At 38.6% G+C, this 19412-nt stretch overlaps 1 protein-coding gene across 2 annotated transcripts in view; it reads left to right on the top strand.

The window, feature by feature from the left end:
- The first annotated feature begins 7021 nt into the window (after positions 1-7021).
- Positions 7022-19412, top strand: part of GLCCI1 (glucocorticoid induced 1) — a 130532-nt gene continuing 118141 nt past the window's right edge. For both annotated transcript variants that reach the window (XM_081243390.1, XM_081243389.1), the window contains exon 1: positions 7022-7698. In XM_081243390.1, coding sequence (XP_081099516.1) covers positions 7257-7698 — 442 coding nt within the window. In that variant the 5' untranslated portion in view covers positions 7022-7256. The remainder of the gene's footprint in view (positions 7699-19412) is intronic.

Below are 19412 nucleotides of genomic sequence, written 5' to 3'. Positions count from 1 at the left end.
AAGTCTGAAGCTTCAGAGTTGTCTGACGTCCTACTTTCAAGGTCCATCAGCTAAGAAGGAGTATCACCTGCATCTTTTCCTCCCCTCCATGTCCCCTATCATTCCCCTAACTCTCATTACCTAAACTCCCATGGACTATTCTCAAAGTCTACTAAATCATCTTCCAGTTTACAGTCTCCATCCAGGGTGTAAAGTATTCTTGCATTAATATTCAAAAAGCCCAGCTCCATTCATGTTCTCCCACCCACTCAAGAATCTTCAACAGCTCCTCCCTGCATACTTGATAAAGGGCAAGGCTTGCCTGGCAACCTCCATGACATGTCATCAACAGACCAAGACTTATCTTCCATTTACCATCAGTCGAGGCAGACTGCTCGATCATCTCCTAACACATCCTGTGTATCCCTAGTGACAAGATTTCCTCATACTCTTCTTTTCTGAAGCCTTTCCTCAAAAGTGATCTTTCCCTCCCATTGCTTCCATTTGCTTTATTTGCACTTTCTTATGGAAAACCTGTGTTTAGACATGGTTTCTACCTTTATCTGTAGAAATTACCTTTTTACCTCTGAGAGACTACAATTTACCAAAGTGTGAAAACAAGGATCCCTTACAGAGTATACAAGAGTGTCGCACTTTGAAGGCATTTAATAAGTGACCTGGTGAGGAGTTACTAAGGCCTGATGCTAGTATTATTGCTATTAAATCCTCATGTAGGCTTATTAAATATATTAATATGAACCTTTTCAATAGGATGCTTGGTAGGACACTGTGCTATAAAAAGTTTAAAATAATTTTAATAACTTCTCTAGTCAAGCACTGCTGATGAGTTGACTGCACCTTAACAACAGTCACTCAACACACTTATGTGGTAAAAAGTAAAATTCAGTCACAGAGGAGGAAATTAATCGACACATTTTAATCACTCTAAACTCTCATTAAAAAAATAGTATTATGATAATCAAGCACAGTCTCTTCATAGGACCACTACTGCTCTCATGTACTGTTCACACCATGTTTGGAAATAAAACAAATGAAATGTCACAGCAAAGAGAGAATATTTGCAGTTTTCTGGTCCCCAAATCTTTATTTAGCCTCTGAATGTGCTGGCTTTGTACAATATAGTCTTTTAGTTAAATGATAAAACTCTACTTATGTATCAGCTTAGGGGATGTGCCCCTGGCATCATAGTTGGTGATAGGCATTGCTGTGGAGATGAAAGCTGAAAAACTGGTGGTCCTCATCACTATTTTCTATCCAGGTAGGAATAATTGCATACTTACTCTTTTGTTATTTATCAGTTAAAAAACAAGATATCCCCTCTTTCTCTTGCTTCTTCTGAACTTCTTTTAAAAACAAAGCATAGGGACTTCCCTGGTGGCACAGTGGATAAGAATCTGCCTGTCAATGCAGGGGACACAGGTTCGATTCCTGGTCCAGGAAGATCCCACGTGCCATGGAGCAACTAAGCCCATGCAACACAACTACTGAGCCTGTGCTCTAGAGCCTGTGTTCCATAACTACTGCGTCCATGCGCTGCAACTACTGAAGCCCACACGCCTAGAGCCTGTGCTCCTCAACAAGAGAAGCCACCACAAGGAGAAGCCCGTGCACCGCAATGAGGAGTAGCCCCTGCTCACCACAACTAGAGAAAGCCCGTGCACAGCAACGAAGATCCAGCGCAGCCAAAAATAAATAAAATTAAATCTTAAAAAAAAACAAACATAGAGAAAAGCTCCTTGACATTAGTCGTGTCAAGGATTTTATAGTTATGACACCCAAAGCATCACAACAAAAGCAAAAATCAACAAGTGAAACTACATCAAACTAAAAAGCCTTCTGCACAGCAAAAGAAACAATCAACAAAAATGAAAAGACAACCTACAGAATGGGAGAAATATTTGCAAACAACATATTTGATAAGGGGTTCATATCCAAAATATATAAGCAACTCATGCAATAGCAAAAAAACCAAACAATCCAATTAAAAATGGGCAAAGGATCTGAGTAGACATTTTTTCCAAAGAAGATATTCAAATGGTCAACAGGTATATGAAAAGGTGCTCAACATCACTAATCATCAGAGAAATACAAATTATAACCGAAATGAGATACCACCTCACACTTGTTAGAATGGCTATTATCAAAAAGTTAAGCAATAATGAGTACTGGTGAGGATATAGAGACATGGGAACCCTTGTGCACTGTTGATGGGATTGTAAACTGGTGCAACCACTATGTAGAACATTATGGAGGTTCCTCAAAAACTTAAAAATAGAACTACCATATGATCCAGCAATCCCACTTCTGGGTATATATCTGAAGGAAATGAAATCAATATCTCAAAGAGATACGTCCATTCCCATGTTCATTGAAGCACTATTTACAACAGCCAAGATCTGAAAATAACCCAAGTGTCCACTGATGGATGAATGGAAAAACATTGTGGTATATATATACACAATGGAATATTATTCAGCCATAAAAAGAATGAAATCCTCCCATTTGTGATGACATGGATGAACCTTGAGGGCATTATGATACGTGAAGTCAGATGGAGAAAGACAAATACTATATGATCTCACTTACATGTGGAATCAAAAAAAAATCCAAACTCATATAAACAGAGAATAGGGGCAGGGGCTAGGGAGTGGGGGAAATGGGTGAGGGTGGTCAACGGTACAAACTTCAAGTTATAAGATGACTAAGTTCCGGGGATGTAATGTACAGCAATGGTGACTATAGTTAACAATACTATATTGTATATTTAAAAGTTACTAAGAGAATAGATTTTAAAAGTTCTCATCATAAGAAAAGGTTTATAACTATGTGAGGTGATGGATGTGTTAAGTAACCTTATCGTGTTAATCATTTTGCACTAAATACCCATATCAAATCATTACATTACACACCTTAAACTTACACAATCTTTTATGTCAATTATATCTCAATAAAGATGGGGGAAAAGAAACAAAGTAAAATATTTGTTATTTACATGAAATGTTCCTTTCTACTTAATATATATATATATTTCAGTTTCCTTACACAGGCCTCTTGAGAATTGCTCCTAACAGAGAGATAGAACTAACTACATATCAGCAGACGTCACTCTCTAACTGATCCTCCTCAACTGTCCTTCTCTGTCAGTTTCAGTTGGTTATTTTTTTTCCTGCAAATTTCAACTGCCTCTTCTCCATTACCAATCTCAGTTTCCATTTTCAACATCTGATGAGCCTCCAAGAGCCACTAGGACTAGTATTTTTCACTTTGCCTGTATAAGGATCATAATACAAGGTATGCTTTCCTTCTGAATGCTGGCCCCAGTGCGAGTATCTGTATAGTTTACAAAAGCCACATGGAACATTTTTCTACTCTGTGGCTATGTGTTTGCAACAGTGATATACTTCCTATTATCAACTTTTTTTTTTTTCTGATGAAAGGCACAGTTTAGTTCACGGGACAAGCACTGGTTAAAATTTGCTACTCTTTTCAACAACATTGAGCAAATATTGTCTACCAGGTACCAAGCACTATTGTGGAGATTCAGCAGTAATAAAACAGATAAAAAGTCTTGCCTTCATGGCTCTTACATTCTACATGGACAGAACAAAAAATAATTACAACATACAACAGGTGGGTGGTGATGGGTGCTCTGGGGAAAAAAGTAAGTAGGGAACATCTAGGGGGTGCTTGCAATTTTAAAGAAGAGTTTCCAGAAAAGCTTTCATTGAGAAGGTGATGACATCTGAGTGAAGACCTGGAGGAAATGAGGGAGCAAGCCATGTGGGTAACTGGGGTAGGAACTGCTCAGGCAGAGGGGACACCTAGTGCAAAGGTGCACGTAGCCTGTCACAAGCAGTAAGGAGTTTTACTGTAAGCATCTGCCAGGGACAAAAATTCAGGCAAGGCTCTTTTTGTTGCTGCTATAAAGAATCCACCTACAAGAGAGTTTAATCAGCTTAAGATGAACATCAGTGCAGATCTGTTTAGTGTTCTCTCTCAGCCGTGACCTCATTTCTGATACTGACAGCCTGGACTGCCTCTTAGATTTGGTTGGGGCTTGGATGCATAGCCTGGCAAACCTGGATGAAACTAGAAGAGGGAGGTTTTGGTAGCTCTGTAGGCCCGTTAGTTATCTCATTCTCTCTTCACATGGGGCTACATATTAATCAGATGCAGCCAATGATTCCAAGTTTTAATGTAACCTAAAGTATAGTCCATTACCATATATGAACCAAGAAGTAAGTGTAATAGTTCTACTTCAGATTAGCTAACTGTGGAATCTTGTTCCACAAACAGCCAAGACGTGGGTTACTGAGAACAAAGGTATTTCCCATGCCACCAAATTGCGCTTTCAATGTTGTCTTCTTCTAGGTAGGTCAACATAGTAAAGAGGTCATTACCAACATTAACATATATAGAATTTCCAGGGATTGTTACACTTATATTCAACAAATAGAGATAATCTGCACGGGGCCTAACCATCCCATAGCTAGCACAGTCGGGTAACAATGCTCTTCTCATCCAGCAATCCACACTTCCTTCTAAGAGGTTCCCAATTTACTAAGGAGTATGTTTTCCTAAAGCTTCTTTTCATACCCTTGGAGCCCACTCCCAAACTCACTAAGAATAAAATACTGTTAAGAACTCAATAATGGACATTTGAAAGCCGATACTGGGTTTAGTTTATTTTAGCCCACCTTTGATTTGTTTGGAGACTGAATTCCTTACACATAAAGATCAGTATTTCTTTCATGAGAACAAAGGTTTAAGAGGCAACTAAGATATATTTAGTAAACAGAAGGTGATTGAACATCCAAATAGGTCATGGTGACTTATCAGCAACTGAAAATAGTATTTTAAGATCATACTAGTTCTCTGTGTGCGTCATTTAGATTTGTTTTGATTGTCTGATTTAAGTTGGCGTTGGCAGTTTTGAACACACACAGAAAGACTTTAACATATGGCTAGGTAGGTTGTTTTAGATCCAAATCAGGTATTGATCATTATTAGACTGTGGCTTGGTATAAATTTAGAATTACTGTAATCTAAAGTGTTGGGGTCGTTACACACTTATATTTAGGAGTGGCCAGAGATAACATTTCTATTATGAAACCATGCTGTAATCAAATTGACAACTTGGAAATTTACCAGCATTTTTAAAAACTTCACATATTTTAATCCGTCAATTTTTGTTCTTGATATTCTGAAAAAGTCATCAGAAAGAAGCCATTTATCATTCTTTTTCCCCACGAAGGAAGGCAATTTCCTAATGAATGAGGAAATCTCTCATTTTAGATGGAAAAAATAATACAATAGATCAATTACAATAAATTTAAAAGAGTAAAGTTTTTACTACATTTATATTTAATATATGTTACTCTGGAAAGCAAATACATGTGAACACAATGGGGATAACAGTAGTACCTACCTTGTGGATTATAGGAGGATTGAAGGAATTAACACATAAAACATTCTTAGAACAGTGGCTGACACATGAAATGCTCAGTAAATGTTAGCTGTTATTCTACTATGTGATAAAGTGAGGAACTGTCACTAGTCTTCATGGGTGCAATTCTTGCATTTTACAGAGAAAGTGGGTTTCATCCACTTTTTACAGAACCTAGTATGCTTTCTGTTCTGAGGGCACAATGAAGCTGAGAGGGATGGCTCCTCTAAGTGAAACTGACCCCTGCATTTAGTGCCTGAAATCAGAGGAAGCCTGTCAGTGTGGGCAGACACCAAGAGTAGACCAATCTGATCTCCCACTTCTTTTTTATCTCATGGAAACGAATGGAGGGTATCTGATGTGGACCCTTCAATCAATTGTTCCTGCTTAACGTTTAAAACCTTGGCTTACTGTGGGGTAAAGTTAGGTTCCTGACAGTCATCCAAAATCTTGGTTTCTATTCAGTTCCACTGCAGAATAAAAACTAAATTTACCCCAGTGGATTGTTACATCAAGTCTGGTACTATTTCTCCCAAGAGGCCATCTGCTTCTGGGAAAAGACAACAGCGTGTGCCCTCCATTACACCTCCATTTAACTAATGGTGTAATGATGTACAATTCCTTGTTGACCCCTGCAATTCAGAGTTATTGTCTTGGAACATAAGATTTGATTATCTCTTTTCAGTCCATAGGATAACTGTAAAAGTATCCACCCAGTGTTCAATCCAACCCCCAGACATTGCTTCTGATGGCCTTAAATTCTTTTGATTAGTCTACTCGCCACAAAAACTCAGATTACTAAAATTAGTGGGGAAGGGATGGATTCTTCTAAAACATCCCACCACCAGAACAGGTGTACTTGCAAAGTAAAGTTTGCCTGACGCATCCTCTGTCTCAAGCTGTACAAACGGCCCTGGAGGGTGGAGCCCTCACAACCTGCTTCCCTGGGCGTGCGCGTCTGTGGGTGTCGGGGCACGCGCAGGACACACACGGACCCACTCTCCCAGGGCAGCCCAATCAAAGTCCCCCTCTCACCTCAAAGGCTGTCAACTCTCACGCCCCTCCTTGAGCGCACAGCCCCTTTCTCCCTCTTCGCTCCTTCATATCCCGCCTCCAAAGTAGGACGCCTACTTTCATTGGCAGGTGCTCCTCTCACTCCTACCCTGAAACCAATCACTCGCGTCCTTGTGGAGAACGACGGAGCCAATGGAAATGTTCGTTGCGGCAGCTGCCGGCCCCGAGCGCCGGGAGGCGGTGCAGGGGGCGGGGTACGGGTTGAGGGGTTAGGTGCCTTATGGAGTGAGGAGCGGGCAGAGGAGGCGGCGGCGGCGTTTGCGGTGGCGCGGCTCCGCGTTCATCCAGGCACCTCGAGGCCCTTTCCCCTTACCAGGTCCCCAGAAGCAGGGATCCCGGCCCTTCCTGCAGCTGCCGGGCTCTCCTGCGCGTGCAGCCCCGCGAATCTGCGTGATCCCGGCGGCTGCCCCTTTCCCCTGTCAGCGCGATGCCCGGGGCGGCGGCGGCGGCGGCTCCGGGCTCCTCGCGGCCCCGGCCGTGACCGCCACACCGAGCCCGGTCGGGCGGTTGGGGCCGTTGGACGTTTGTTTTCGCAGCCTTCCCCTCCCCCCTCGCTGAGGCGGCGGGGGTGCGCGTTGCGAAGGGGGAGCCGAGAGACTCCTCCCCCTCCACGATACCCCCCGCCCCTCCCCCTTACACACTCGCACGCACTATCGCGCCGGCTCCCACACGCTCGCGCGCCTCCCGCTCCGCGCCTCGGTGTTGGCCGGCATCGTCCAGGGCCCGCCGAGCCACCATGTCCACTGCCTCCTCCTCTTCCAGTTCCTCTCAGACTCCTCATCCCCCGCCGCAGAGGATGCGGCGCAGCGCCGCGGGTTCCCCGCCCGCCACCCCCGCCGCCGGGAGCGGGAACGGTGCGGGCGGCGGCAGCGTGAGCTGCGCCCCGGTTGCGGGAGCCGGCCGGCTGCTGCAGCCCATCCGCGCCACGGTGCCCTACCAGCTCCTGCGGGGCAGCCAGCACAGTCCCACGCGCCCGCCCGCCGCCGCCGCCTCGCTGGGCAGCCTCCCGGGGCCCGGCGCGGCCCGCGGCCCCAGCCCGCCCAGCCCGACGCCGCCGCCGACCGCGGCCCCGACCGAGCAGGCGCCGCGGGCCAAGGGCCGCCCGAGACGGTCCCCAGAGAGCCACCGGAGGAGCAACTCACCTGAGCGACGGAGCCCCGGCTCGCCCGTGTGCAGAGGTAGCGAGCCCAACCCTTCTGTCCTCCCGGGCTGCGTCTCCCCGACGGTTCCCTCCGTGGAAACTTCAGCCTCTCCGGGCTTCTCTTTGCTAGTGCATTATCGAAGGTGTGAAAGTGGCTTTGGGAACCTCACCCCCCTGCGGTCGCTGCGGGGTTTGGATGAGCGAACTGCGGAGCAACTTTTATTTGACCCTCCTGCCGCCCCTCAGCTTTTATCTTCCATCACTCGCCTGTATCGAAAGGTGTTTCAGTTTAAGAGCTGATTAGCTCACTCATGTGTTTGCTGTTTGTAGTGGGGGAAGGAGGAGCTGGGCGAAACACTTAAAAAAACACGCACACAAACTCTCCGGCAGCAGATAAGGTGGTGGTTGTAATCTCTACAGCCTCTTTGTGCTTTCCTACAAAGTTCCTATAATGTGTCTGTGCCTACCGGGATAATTTTCTTTTCTTTTTTGGGGGTGGGGAGGTGGAGGCATCAGTTATGATGTAAAGATATCCTGTTGGGTGTGTAGAGGGGACAGTTTTGGATGTGCAATTGAAGTGTATAGTGTTTGGCTATTTTTTTTTTTTTTTGTCTCCCTCTTTTCTCTACTTTATATAGTCATATGCATCAGGGCGGTACTGCACTGGAAACAGTTTATGCCCAACTCAAGACTTTCATGGTAAATTTCTAAGGACCTATTTGTGGAGTGTGCTCACTTTTTTCCTTCTATTTTTAAGTACACTTAACAGTTCAGTTGAGCTGTTAAAGGATCTCAAGTTTCGTTTTTCTTAGGTGTCAAAGGTAGTGGTGAGCTGGTGGATGCTGTCGGCTTCCCTTAATGTTTTGTGTTTTGGGGTGGTTTGGTTTATGTTTAGGGACACGGTGAATGATCTAGTTTAGTCCTGGGGGAGAAAAGGAAGTTTAGCCAAAACAGGGATGTAAAGCTCATAAGGGAGGGAGGAGTAGCTCATGTTATTAGATACCACGCTAGGGCTACAGATGCTGCTGCTGCATTTTGGAGAGAACGGATCATACCGAGGGGAAAAATCTCTGCTTGGAAGGGAATCACTGTGGAGCCTGTGTAATGTTTATGTGGTATGTGTAATTTTTTTAATGGAGTTTTCTTGATGAAAGTCTTAGACTTGGAGAAAGTGATTGTGTTAAGATAGATTGCAGTTTTGGTGTTTTGTTTTAATATTTCTGACCTGTAATTAGCATGTTGCTAAGGCCCTTGTTTTCAGACCACTTGATGGTGAGGCAGGGTAGGATGTAGTGCAGTGGTATGTGTACAGGAGCACCGAGAAATACATCCTGTAATCAGTATGCACCAGAAGGAATTTGCTCCCCCACTCCTCCCCCAGGTCAAGCCAGCTGCAGAAACTGACATCCTCCAGCAAATCCTGAATGAATGAATGAAAACAACGTGATCGCCCTAATAATGACCACAACTGAACACACATCTTTGGCTGTATTTTATAGAAAAGGCCACCATTTTCTAACAGATTAATGCCATATGCAACTCCTTTGCACATTTTCTAGAACTGTATGAAATGAGAGGTAACAGAATGAAAAGAAGGCAGCAGTTACATAAATTTTTGAGTGATTTAGTTTCAACAGTACATAGATGGAGTTTTGGGATTTTCTTTTAGGGACTAATGTAAGAGCCATAAAATAAGCACTGCAGAAGGACTGTGTTCAGAGGGTTTTGTGGGCATAGTGAGTAGTTCCAGCAATTGCTGCAACAATATATTGGTCATCTAGTACCTCCTCCCCTTTTGTTGATAAACACATCTTACAACAGATCATAGTACAACTTGTTTTTCTGCGTCCTTCAAAAGTCTTAATTGCTTAGGAATTACAAGGTCCATCATCAAGTAGTTTTAATGAAATTTGTGACCAGGCTTAAACTGTCCTCTTTGTTGTATGTAGTATGTCACATCTGAGTTTAATGCAATTTTAACGCAATCATGATGAAAACACTTCTCTGAGTCTGGTTGTTCAGGAGACAGATTTGCATCAGAGAGCTTGTATTGGGAATAGAAGAGGCCTTTCTGCTGTTTTTAACACCAGGTGGTTTTGTCAGTTTCTTACATTGAAATGATTTTGAATGTAGGTTCTTCTGCCCCCAGTTCCCTGATGATATTACCTTTCTGTTACTTCTCCACATCCCGCCTTGCTCCTCTCTACCTAAGGTAAAACTATACAACTAATCTCTTCTTTTTACTTATCTATTTAAAATTCATGCTATAAACAGTTGAACAATTTTTCAAACAATTATCTAGTCAGTTTCTTTTGAATTCTGCAAGGTTCTGACTTCAGTGGATTGTAGCCTCCACAGGTCAAGGCTCCTGCCGCTGCTGCTGCTGCTGCAGACACTGACATCACTATACTGCATGAATGAAAAACAACAACGTGCTCCATTTCTTGCTCTCCACCTCCTTCCTTTTCTGCACACTCCGTGTGTGTGTGTGTGTATGTATGTTTAAGATGGTATTACGCTGCATTTGAAAGTACATTTAAAACTGTTAAATTAGGTAGTTGGTGGCTCAGGGATATGTGTTTAGTATAGAAGCATATTGCTTACAAAAAGCTTCAAGTACTATGAGCATTTGGACTAGAGGTGACATAACAGCATTCAGTATTTTTTTATCTGGACTGGTGGTTATGGAAGAAAATACAGAAGATGTAAACAATTTTCTTTGTAATTGTTTTACCAAGAAGAAGTTATGAGACAATATAATTTCTTAACATGTTAGATCATTATTATCTCTCTCAAACATTCTTAATATGCACATTTATAGGGTTAAGTCTAGAATAATAAAGAAATGATACTAGATTATTTCACAAGGCCGAGGAAAAGCTGAATTATGTAAATAGGCACAATTTTAATATGATATTTATAAAATCTAGCAAGAAGATGGTAATTTTCTTTATTTTTGTAACACAGTTTTAGATAATTTCAATGGGTATCATAATAGAAGATACATAAATCTCCAAACACCTTGCTGTGTATAGAGGACATGGAGTTTTAAAAATTGAAATTATCTTGTTTATGCATATGATCATATTTTTGTTTGCATTTTTAAAATTTTCTTTTGTATTTTTAAAACTTCAAAGTTTGTTATTTATATTCATTTCTTCTGCCTTTAGCAAAATGTCACTCTCCTCCTTGTTTAGTTCTGAAGGGTCTTGAAGTGGTGAATGACAAGCTACTGAATGCATCCTCAGGCTCCCTGTGATGTGTTTGTAATAGATGTAAAATCATAAAGTATTATGCAAATAGTTATTTTTTTGTAATGGTAATACATAAGTCTACCTTTGAGATAAATAGAACAACCCAAATGAGAATATAGCAGGATGTTAGTGTTAAAATTAATGATCTTTAAGCTAAAATCATGAGTAACAATGAAAATATAATAAAGTTGCTTCTTTCTGAAAACTTCATAAAGCAAAACCTATGAATTCAAAAACAGAGCAAATACAGTTTTATTGTGCAAGACAGTAAATAGCAATTGCAGGTCCTTTTGTGGTTTTTTGTAAGGATTGAGCACTGAGATGAAATATAAATTCTATAAGATATAAAAACAGTTGCGTTAGAGCACTCGATGTAGAATACCGCTTATTTTTAAGTGTACCAAACCTAATAACAAAAACATGGAAGAGCTTGTAATTTATATAGTTCCTGCTGTGGAAAATAGCATGTGTTGATTCCTGATTTAACATGCCTAATATCATTAACTCTAGAGTGAAATTTGGTAAGAATTTTTCATGAGTACCTTGAGAGCCTTATTTTATACATTAAGAAGTTACGATTATATTTTAAAAGAAAATACAAAGCCAGCTAGCTTATAATGCTGAATGACTGCCTGCAGTGTGTGTGCATGTGTGTGTCTGTGTTTTGATCAATTAATTTGCTTTCAGTTTTTTATTTTTCATTAAATTTTCCCTCTTGAGTCATTTTTACTGCCATGCTCAGTTTGTGGACTTCCAACGTTTTTAATTACTTTTTTTCCTCTCTCTTTTTAAAGATACTCAGACATTCTCTTACAAAGTTACTTCTCAGGCCGATATTGTTGAAAATTAAGGTCCTCCTCTTGTCCCCCCCACTTTTAAAAATAGTTTTCCTTGAGTGCTTAGAGTTAACTTGTTTCAAAGCTTTCTTATACTAGACTGAAAACAGTTAAAGCTTTGACTGTTTTTCCTAAAGAGGTTTCAGATACTGAGTTTTGGGAAAGGTTTTCAGCCTTTGAGAACTACACTGAGTATCAGCAGCATTCATTAACTAATTTTCCCCATTAATTATGGTACGTAAAATTTCTACATCAGTGGGTCAATAGCAAAATAGATAAGTGAATTTATAGAAGTTTTTTATTCTTAAACTGTTTTATGTTCAAAGATTATATTCCTTTCGAATAACTATTATTCTAAGCATATTGAATATTGTATACCTAGGGTGTATAAAAGCACCTTGGTCAGTTTAGCTGTATGTAAAGTCGTGTATATATATTGAGCTAAAAATTCTTTCATTATTTACAGTACTTTTTACAGAAGGACATTTCATTCACTGCAACGTATGTTGCTTCAAGGATTTAATGCAAATTAGGATTTATACATTGGGGAAGTGTTGAAGGGTAATGGTATCCTTGTGATTTTTATTTGTGATAATGTGGACTAAATGTGAATAAGAAAACAAAGGAGTAATTGGGCTCCATGGCAATGAATAACAATGGAAATAAACGGCAGTGTTCAACAAATGGCGAGTAGGAGAGGATTTTTCTTAAATCTGAAATTTAAAACATTGCTAAAAGCCTGTTTTATCAAAGCTTCCACATACAGCTAATAATCTGCCAAGAAGTATATACTAATGACTTTGTTATTCTTAATTTTAGTTTAGTCTTTTCTCCAGAGTTTAAATCCCCAGACACCACCACGATAGGCTTTTTCACAGCACCTGTCCTGGGTCTGTGCCTGGCACTGTTGTCTTTTGTCTTCAATATATAATTTTGTTCTCTCATTAAATCTCAAAGAAACCAAATCACTGATGCTGTTTCTGTCCTATATTCTATTTATTTTAACAAGAGGTTGAGCTTATCTGATGATGGTCTCTAACTGGGTTTGCCAAAAGTTAAGTGGAGGAAAGAGAGAACACTACTCACCTATTGATGTGAAAAACCTGAGTGAGAAACTGATGGAAGAGCCAGAAGCCAATCTCTTTCCCTTTCTACCCCTCATCTGAACCCCTGGAACTGACCATGACTCCATGGATCATCCAGTTGATTCTAGAAGGATAATACTTGTGCTTATTCTGCAAAACAGATTATAATGGATTTATAGTAATTCTAAAGAAAACAGGATTATACTTAATTATGAACAAATTGTGGAAAAATACTTTTCTAGTATTTCATTTTTGTAGGAACAAACATGGCAGATACCTTTAAGCAGTGTTGTTTACCTCAGGTGAATGTTATTGTGGCAGCTTGCAGGACGAGGCAAGTTCATGAATAACTCAATAACCTCCCCAATACTATGTTGTATCTCTAATTGTTGTAGGTACAAAGGAAGAAAACATGTGAGTGCTTTACTATATATAAGGCAATATATTCTTTCATTCATCAAGAAAGTGGATTTGAAATCATATCTTCCGATTCCAGATACAGTGTTCATTCCACAGGATTATCCTATTTCTCCTAATTAAAAAGAGACTGATATTGGTCATCAGCTGTGATTTCTGAGCTATAAGAATTACTAAAGAATAGGTTTTCTATTGGTTCCACAGCACTACTACACTGTGCTGGGGTATGCTTTGACATTTTCAGAATGTCTAAAAATGTGTCAGAGAGAGAGAGGGAGAGAGAGAGAGAGAGGAGGATATGAGCAACAGTGTGTGTGAGAGAAATCCTGGCTCCTGAGGGGTCAAGGATATGGACTTGGTTGTATCTGGCCCTGTGTACTTCTAGAATCTGTGCTGTTCTTGAATCGTATTATAGTGAGAAGTATTTTTCTCCATGATTATTAAAAGTTAGTTATACATGGTGGTAAACTGGTAAATGCTTCAGGAATTACTTAGCAGAGATTCTGGTCTCAAGTGATTGTCCTGGCAACTGGTACTAGGTTAATTTAGCCCCACCAAGAGCTAATAGTTATCACTGCAATTTGTGGGTTTGAACTCTGTATATTTGTAACTTAATGAAATGCAACTATGGTGCACCTTAATACTGGCTCACCAAAAATAAGGATGAGTTAAAGAAACTAGTGAGATCCATTATTGTGTGGGAAGGTTGATGTCTAAAATTGTCTTCCAAGTTATTAGAATTCAGAAATCCATTAAACTTTTGGATGTTTCATAACAAGAAGGCAAAAACTGCTAAAACTTGCTGCCTAGTGTCTAAAGATAAAATACCTATCAACTACTGACAGTAATATCCCCTTATTTAGCCAGTATGGCCTCAGGGTGAACTTCTGTTAATAGTCCATATAGCTAATTTTAACTTTTATATTACTAAAATATTAATTATTTAGTGAAACATTTTCTAAAATTATTATACAATTGTTTTCTTGAGCAGAACAAACAAGACATGAATGAACTCTTTGTGGCTTAATTAGCTTTATTAATACCTATGATATACCTAATAAAATGATTGCTGTTGATACTATTGAATATAAGGTTGAATGAGCACTGACTGACAACTAGAGTTGCCCTATAACTGATTCTATAAATTTGCTTTGGGGATTGTCTTATTTCTGGTAAAGGTGGAATGAAGCAGTGTGTGGCTACATTTATTCCTTAATGGAATAACCTGGCTTTTTTCTCTAGAATTAATTATCAAGTTAAAGACCAAAGAAATGATTTTCCAAATGGTTCCATAAAAGAGGCTTAGAAACAGAAAGGTATACTGAAAAATATTAGATTTGGAGTCAAGAGACTTGGGTTATATTTCCACTTCTAACATTTGACTTATAGTAAGTTTTAACTCTTTGCATCTTATTTTCTCTATCTTTAAAATGATATAGGTGGGCTTTTTAAGAGTTTGGTCGTGTAGGGAAAAGATTCCGCTATGGAAAGGAAAAGTAAGTTTATTAAAGGAAAAGTAAGCTTATTATTTACTGAGGTATAACTGACAAAAGTTGTATATATTTTAAGGTATACAGTGTGATGATTTGGTACACATTTACAATGTGAGACGATTACCACAATCAAGATAATTAACATATCCATCACCTCACAGATGCCTTTTTTTTTTGATGTGTGATGAGAACACTTAAGATCTATTCTTAGCAAATTCCAAGTATACAATACAGTATTATCGACGGTAGTCACCATCTGTACATTAGATTCCCAGAACTTACTCATAACTGAAAGTTTGTACCCTTTGACCTCCCCACTTTTCCCACTTGCCAGTCCCTGGCAACCATCATTCTACTCTCTGCTTCTATGAATTAGACTTTTTTAGATTCTGCACATAAGTGAGGTCATATTTGTTTTTGTTTTCCCCTGTATATTTGTTTTTCTGTCTGGCTTATTTCACTCAGCAAAATGTTCTCCAGGTTCATCTATGTTGTTGTGAATGGCAGGATTTCCTTCGTTAAAAGACTGTATAATATTCCATTGTATATATATACCACATTTTCTTTATCCATTCCTCTGTGAGTGGACACATAGATTCTCCACATCTTAGCTATCGTGGATAATGCTGCAAAGAACATGGGAGGGCAGATATCTTTTCAAGATACTGATTTTACTTCCTGTGGGTATATACTCAGAAGTGAGATTGCTGAATCATATCATAGGTCTATTTTTAAGTTTTTGAGGAACCTCCATACTGTTTTCCATTCCCACCAATTTATATTCCCACCAATGTTATACAAGGGTTCTCTTTTCTCCACATCCTCACCAACACTTCTTATTTTCTTGTCTTTTTGACAATAGCCATTCTAACAAGTGTGAGGTGGTATCTCATTATGGTTTTAATTTGCATTTCACTGGTGATTAGTGATGTTGAGCACTTTTTCGTGTACCCTCATTAGCCATTTATATGTCATCTTTGGAAAATGTCTATTCAGATCCTTTGCCTATTTCTTAATAAGGTTATTTTTGTTTTTTGCTATTGAGTTATATGAATTCCATATATATTTTGGACATAGCAAATGTATATATCCAAAAAACCATATGCTTATCAGATGTATGGTTTGCAGATATTTTCTCCCATTCCATAACTTGCCTTTTTATTTTGTTGATTGTTGCCTTTGCTATGCAGAAGCTTTTTAGTTGCTTGTTTATTTTTGCTTTTGTTGCTTGTGCTTTTGGTATCATATCCAAATTATCGTTGCAAAGACTGATGTCAAGGAGCTTTTTCCCTATGTTTTCTTCTAGGAGTTTTATAGTTCCAGGTCTTAAATTTAAGTCTTTAATCCATTTCAGGTTAACTTTGTGCATGATGTAAGATAAGGGTCCAGTTTCATTCTTTTGCATGTGGATATCCAATTTTCCCAGCACCATGTATAGAAGAGACTGTCCTTTTCCCATTGTATATTCTTGGCACCCTTGTCAAAGATTAGTTGACCGTATATGCGTGGATTTATTTCTGGGTCCTCTGTTCCATTGGTCTATGTGTCTGTTTCTATTGCCAGTACCATATTGTTTCTATAGCATTGTGTAGACTAGATGATTCTTAGTAAAATTAGTTATTTACAGAGCTTTTATGTTAGCTACTAGTCTTCACCGGAACTCAATATAAAACACTTTTATAATTTCTCTTTCTCTCTTGAGAAGTTAAATAATCTGCCCAAGATCAGGTGGCATGCACAGAAGGCCCAAAGGGCCATGTAACTCTCAAAGTCCTGACTTCAGGTCAGGTTAAAGTTGCTTTTGGAACCCAATTAATTATGGGGCAGGAAAGCATGCACAATGGGTTATCCCACTGCTTATACAGTTAAGTCACAGAAAGGCCAAAAATAGCTTTGGTGGGGTGTGAAGAGAAAGCTAAATGGCACTGAACTCTAGGGTCCACAGAGCTTAAAATAGCTGCAAGTATTCCCAGTGATTCAGGCCTCAGATATGTATATAAATATGTCATAGCACTTCAAAACCTTATTATGTCATTAGTAAGCCTTCCGCTTGGTCCTTAAAGTACTTACCACTTTGTTAAGACACAATTTAGATTTAATTTCTAAAATTGCCTTTCACATGAAATCTTAAAATCTGGGTAGAATGAGTCTTTTGCATTTTCCTATTTGATAACATAAGCTTTACATTCATAATAAAGCATCATAAGGCTCCATTCAACCATAACATTGTGATTCTTAACTTTTACCATTCTTTGATAATTTAGCAGCCTTCAAAATAGTATCTTTTTATATTTCACTCTCATGGCAAAGCAGCAAGGTGCAGTATCTTCTCAATTTATGCCTCCTTGGGCTCTTTTACATTTTCTAGGTTTGCTGATGTGATGTATAATAGAAAAGATATTTCAATCTCCATTTTAACCATTTCTTTCAGGATGTGGCGTTTTTCAGTGTCACTTGTGCTTACTCTAAGCCCTCTTTGATAGTCAGTGTAGAACATGAATCCTTTCATAAGTAACATTAGAAATGGTATTTTTATTGTTATGATACTGAAAGTGTTATATAGAGTCTATGTGATGAAGTTTCTCATGACTTTTCTTATGTAATTATTTACTTTTCTAGTTAAATACATCAGTTTATAAGTTGGATTAATGAAGTAATATTTGTATCTTAGAAGATGACAAAAACTAGTAGAGCTCAGTTGCTCAGTTACCTTAAAGAACTTTGCTATACTTATGTAAATCTGTGAAATGATCTTCCCACGAATGTGTAAAAGGATCATAGTAAAATACAGATTTGTTTATATATTAGCTGGTAGTCTATAAACAAATTATATTTTTGAGTGTTCTGTGACAGTGTTATTTTCTTTCTTCCGAAGTGTTTTGGAGGTACTCTGGTGCATCTCCCTGAAAAGAATCAACTGTCCTTTTCCTGCTTAAAGTCAGGTTATTTCATTTAAGTGTCTAATACTTACTAAACAGGGATTAGCAAACATTGCTAAATGCAGTTTCATTAGCATTGTAAATTAGGGAGTTAGACTATGCTCAGAAATCAGGTTTTGGAAAAAAGCTACAGTATTCTGCAATATTTTGATCAGATAGCTTTAAAAAACTTGTTTTAAAATTCTTTTCTTTCTTTGCATATTTAAGTGACCTGTTATTGAAAAATACCTGGTCAGTTGATTGCATTTGCCCACTCTTTGTCTTTTTGGTTAACACATGGCCAAAGATGAGTGTAGCTTTAATGTAATTTCAGTGATAACTGTTCATTCAAGAAATTTTTGTTTTCAGGTATTGTAGTTGTTGGTAGTATGTTGATGAGTAAAACTAATGCATTTTCTCCCTGTTTTACACAATAAATATTTATTGAGTCCCCGCTATGTCTGAGGAGCTCTGTTTAACCCTCACAGAATACGTATTCTAGGTGCAATTGGGGTGCTCACATTCATTTTTCTCAACAAGGTCAAGTCATTTAAAATCTGCCAAGAATTTGACCCACTATTTTCTCTGAGGTTTGGACTTCATATGGGAATTATTATGTTCTATGCTTATCTTTCAAGATTAGGTTGCACTTCTTGGTATTCTTTTTTGAATACCAAATACTTGTTTATATGTGTTTTTCCCTTATTAGATGAAGCTTAGGAGAGCATTATCTTGTGGCTTCTATATTATATCTAGGTCTAAGCTATATTGCTGCCTGGACATATTATAATATTCTGCTAAAGTCTGGCCTAGCATGGTGGGATTACCATGGAATCAGCTTCTGAAGCTGTTATATTTGGAGAAATTCAAAAAAACATCATGCCAAAAATTTGGTGGGCATTTTCAATGAAAAATCTAAATGTTTTTAGATCATAAAGATCATGATTATACTAAGCAAGCAATGAGAATATAAATTACATATTAATTTGTTCTTTATTGCAATGTAAAAATTTTTAAGTGTAGAGCAGATTTTGGGGTGGTTATTTGCTTTAGAGAATATCTAATTTACATGCAAGTAAAATTATTCAATTTAGCAAAGTGTTATTTACACAAACTTTTTAGGAAGTCAGTTACACAAGATTGAGGTTCATCTGAGGTTGTAAAAATATATTACTGAATAGTGTAATTTCTCATTGCTACATAAAATGTTCTACTGACATTTAGCAGGATTAACTAATATCCTAAGAAGTTGTTATAAATGAACATGAATAGCTCTTTTCCATTTCCTTTCTAGTCTGAGTTTTAAAATTCTAAGAAATTTTGTATTCAATTAACCCCTAAAAGGGAAAGAATTCGTATGTACTAATGACTTTATTTCTCACATTTCTCTGTGGAAAAGTATACTTTTAAATTAGATAAATATTCCAAGTTTTTTTCTGGATTATTTTGTCCTTATAAAAAAAAAGTTATTACTTGAGTTATAATTTCCTACCAAACTGTTCCTAACCAGCTTAATGGAGGAAATATTTCTTCCTTCATGAAAAACTTTCACCAAACCTTCTACTGTTATCTGTGTCAGGAGGACAAGGCAATAAGTAAGCATAATGAGACTAGAAATATGATTAGTACTGTGGATTATGACTTTCTTTATAATTGTATAATCCTACATTCTGATTTTAACTTAAAGTTTCTGTATGTGCTTAAGGACGAAGAAATTAATTGGTCACCCATATACACACTACTGTATA

Source organism: Mesoplodon bidens (genome assembly GCF_964165515.1).
Source record: "Mesoplodon bidens genome assembly, chromosome: 9".
NCBI lineage: Eukaryota > Metazoa > Chordata > Mammalia > Artiodactyla > Ziphiidae > Mesoplodon > Mesoplodon bidens.
This window is presented reverse-complemented; position numbering and strand designations above follow the sequence as displayed.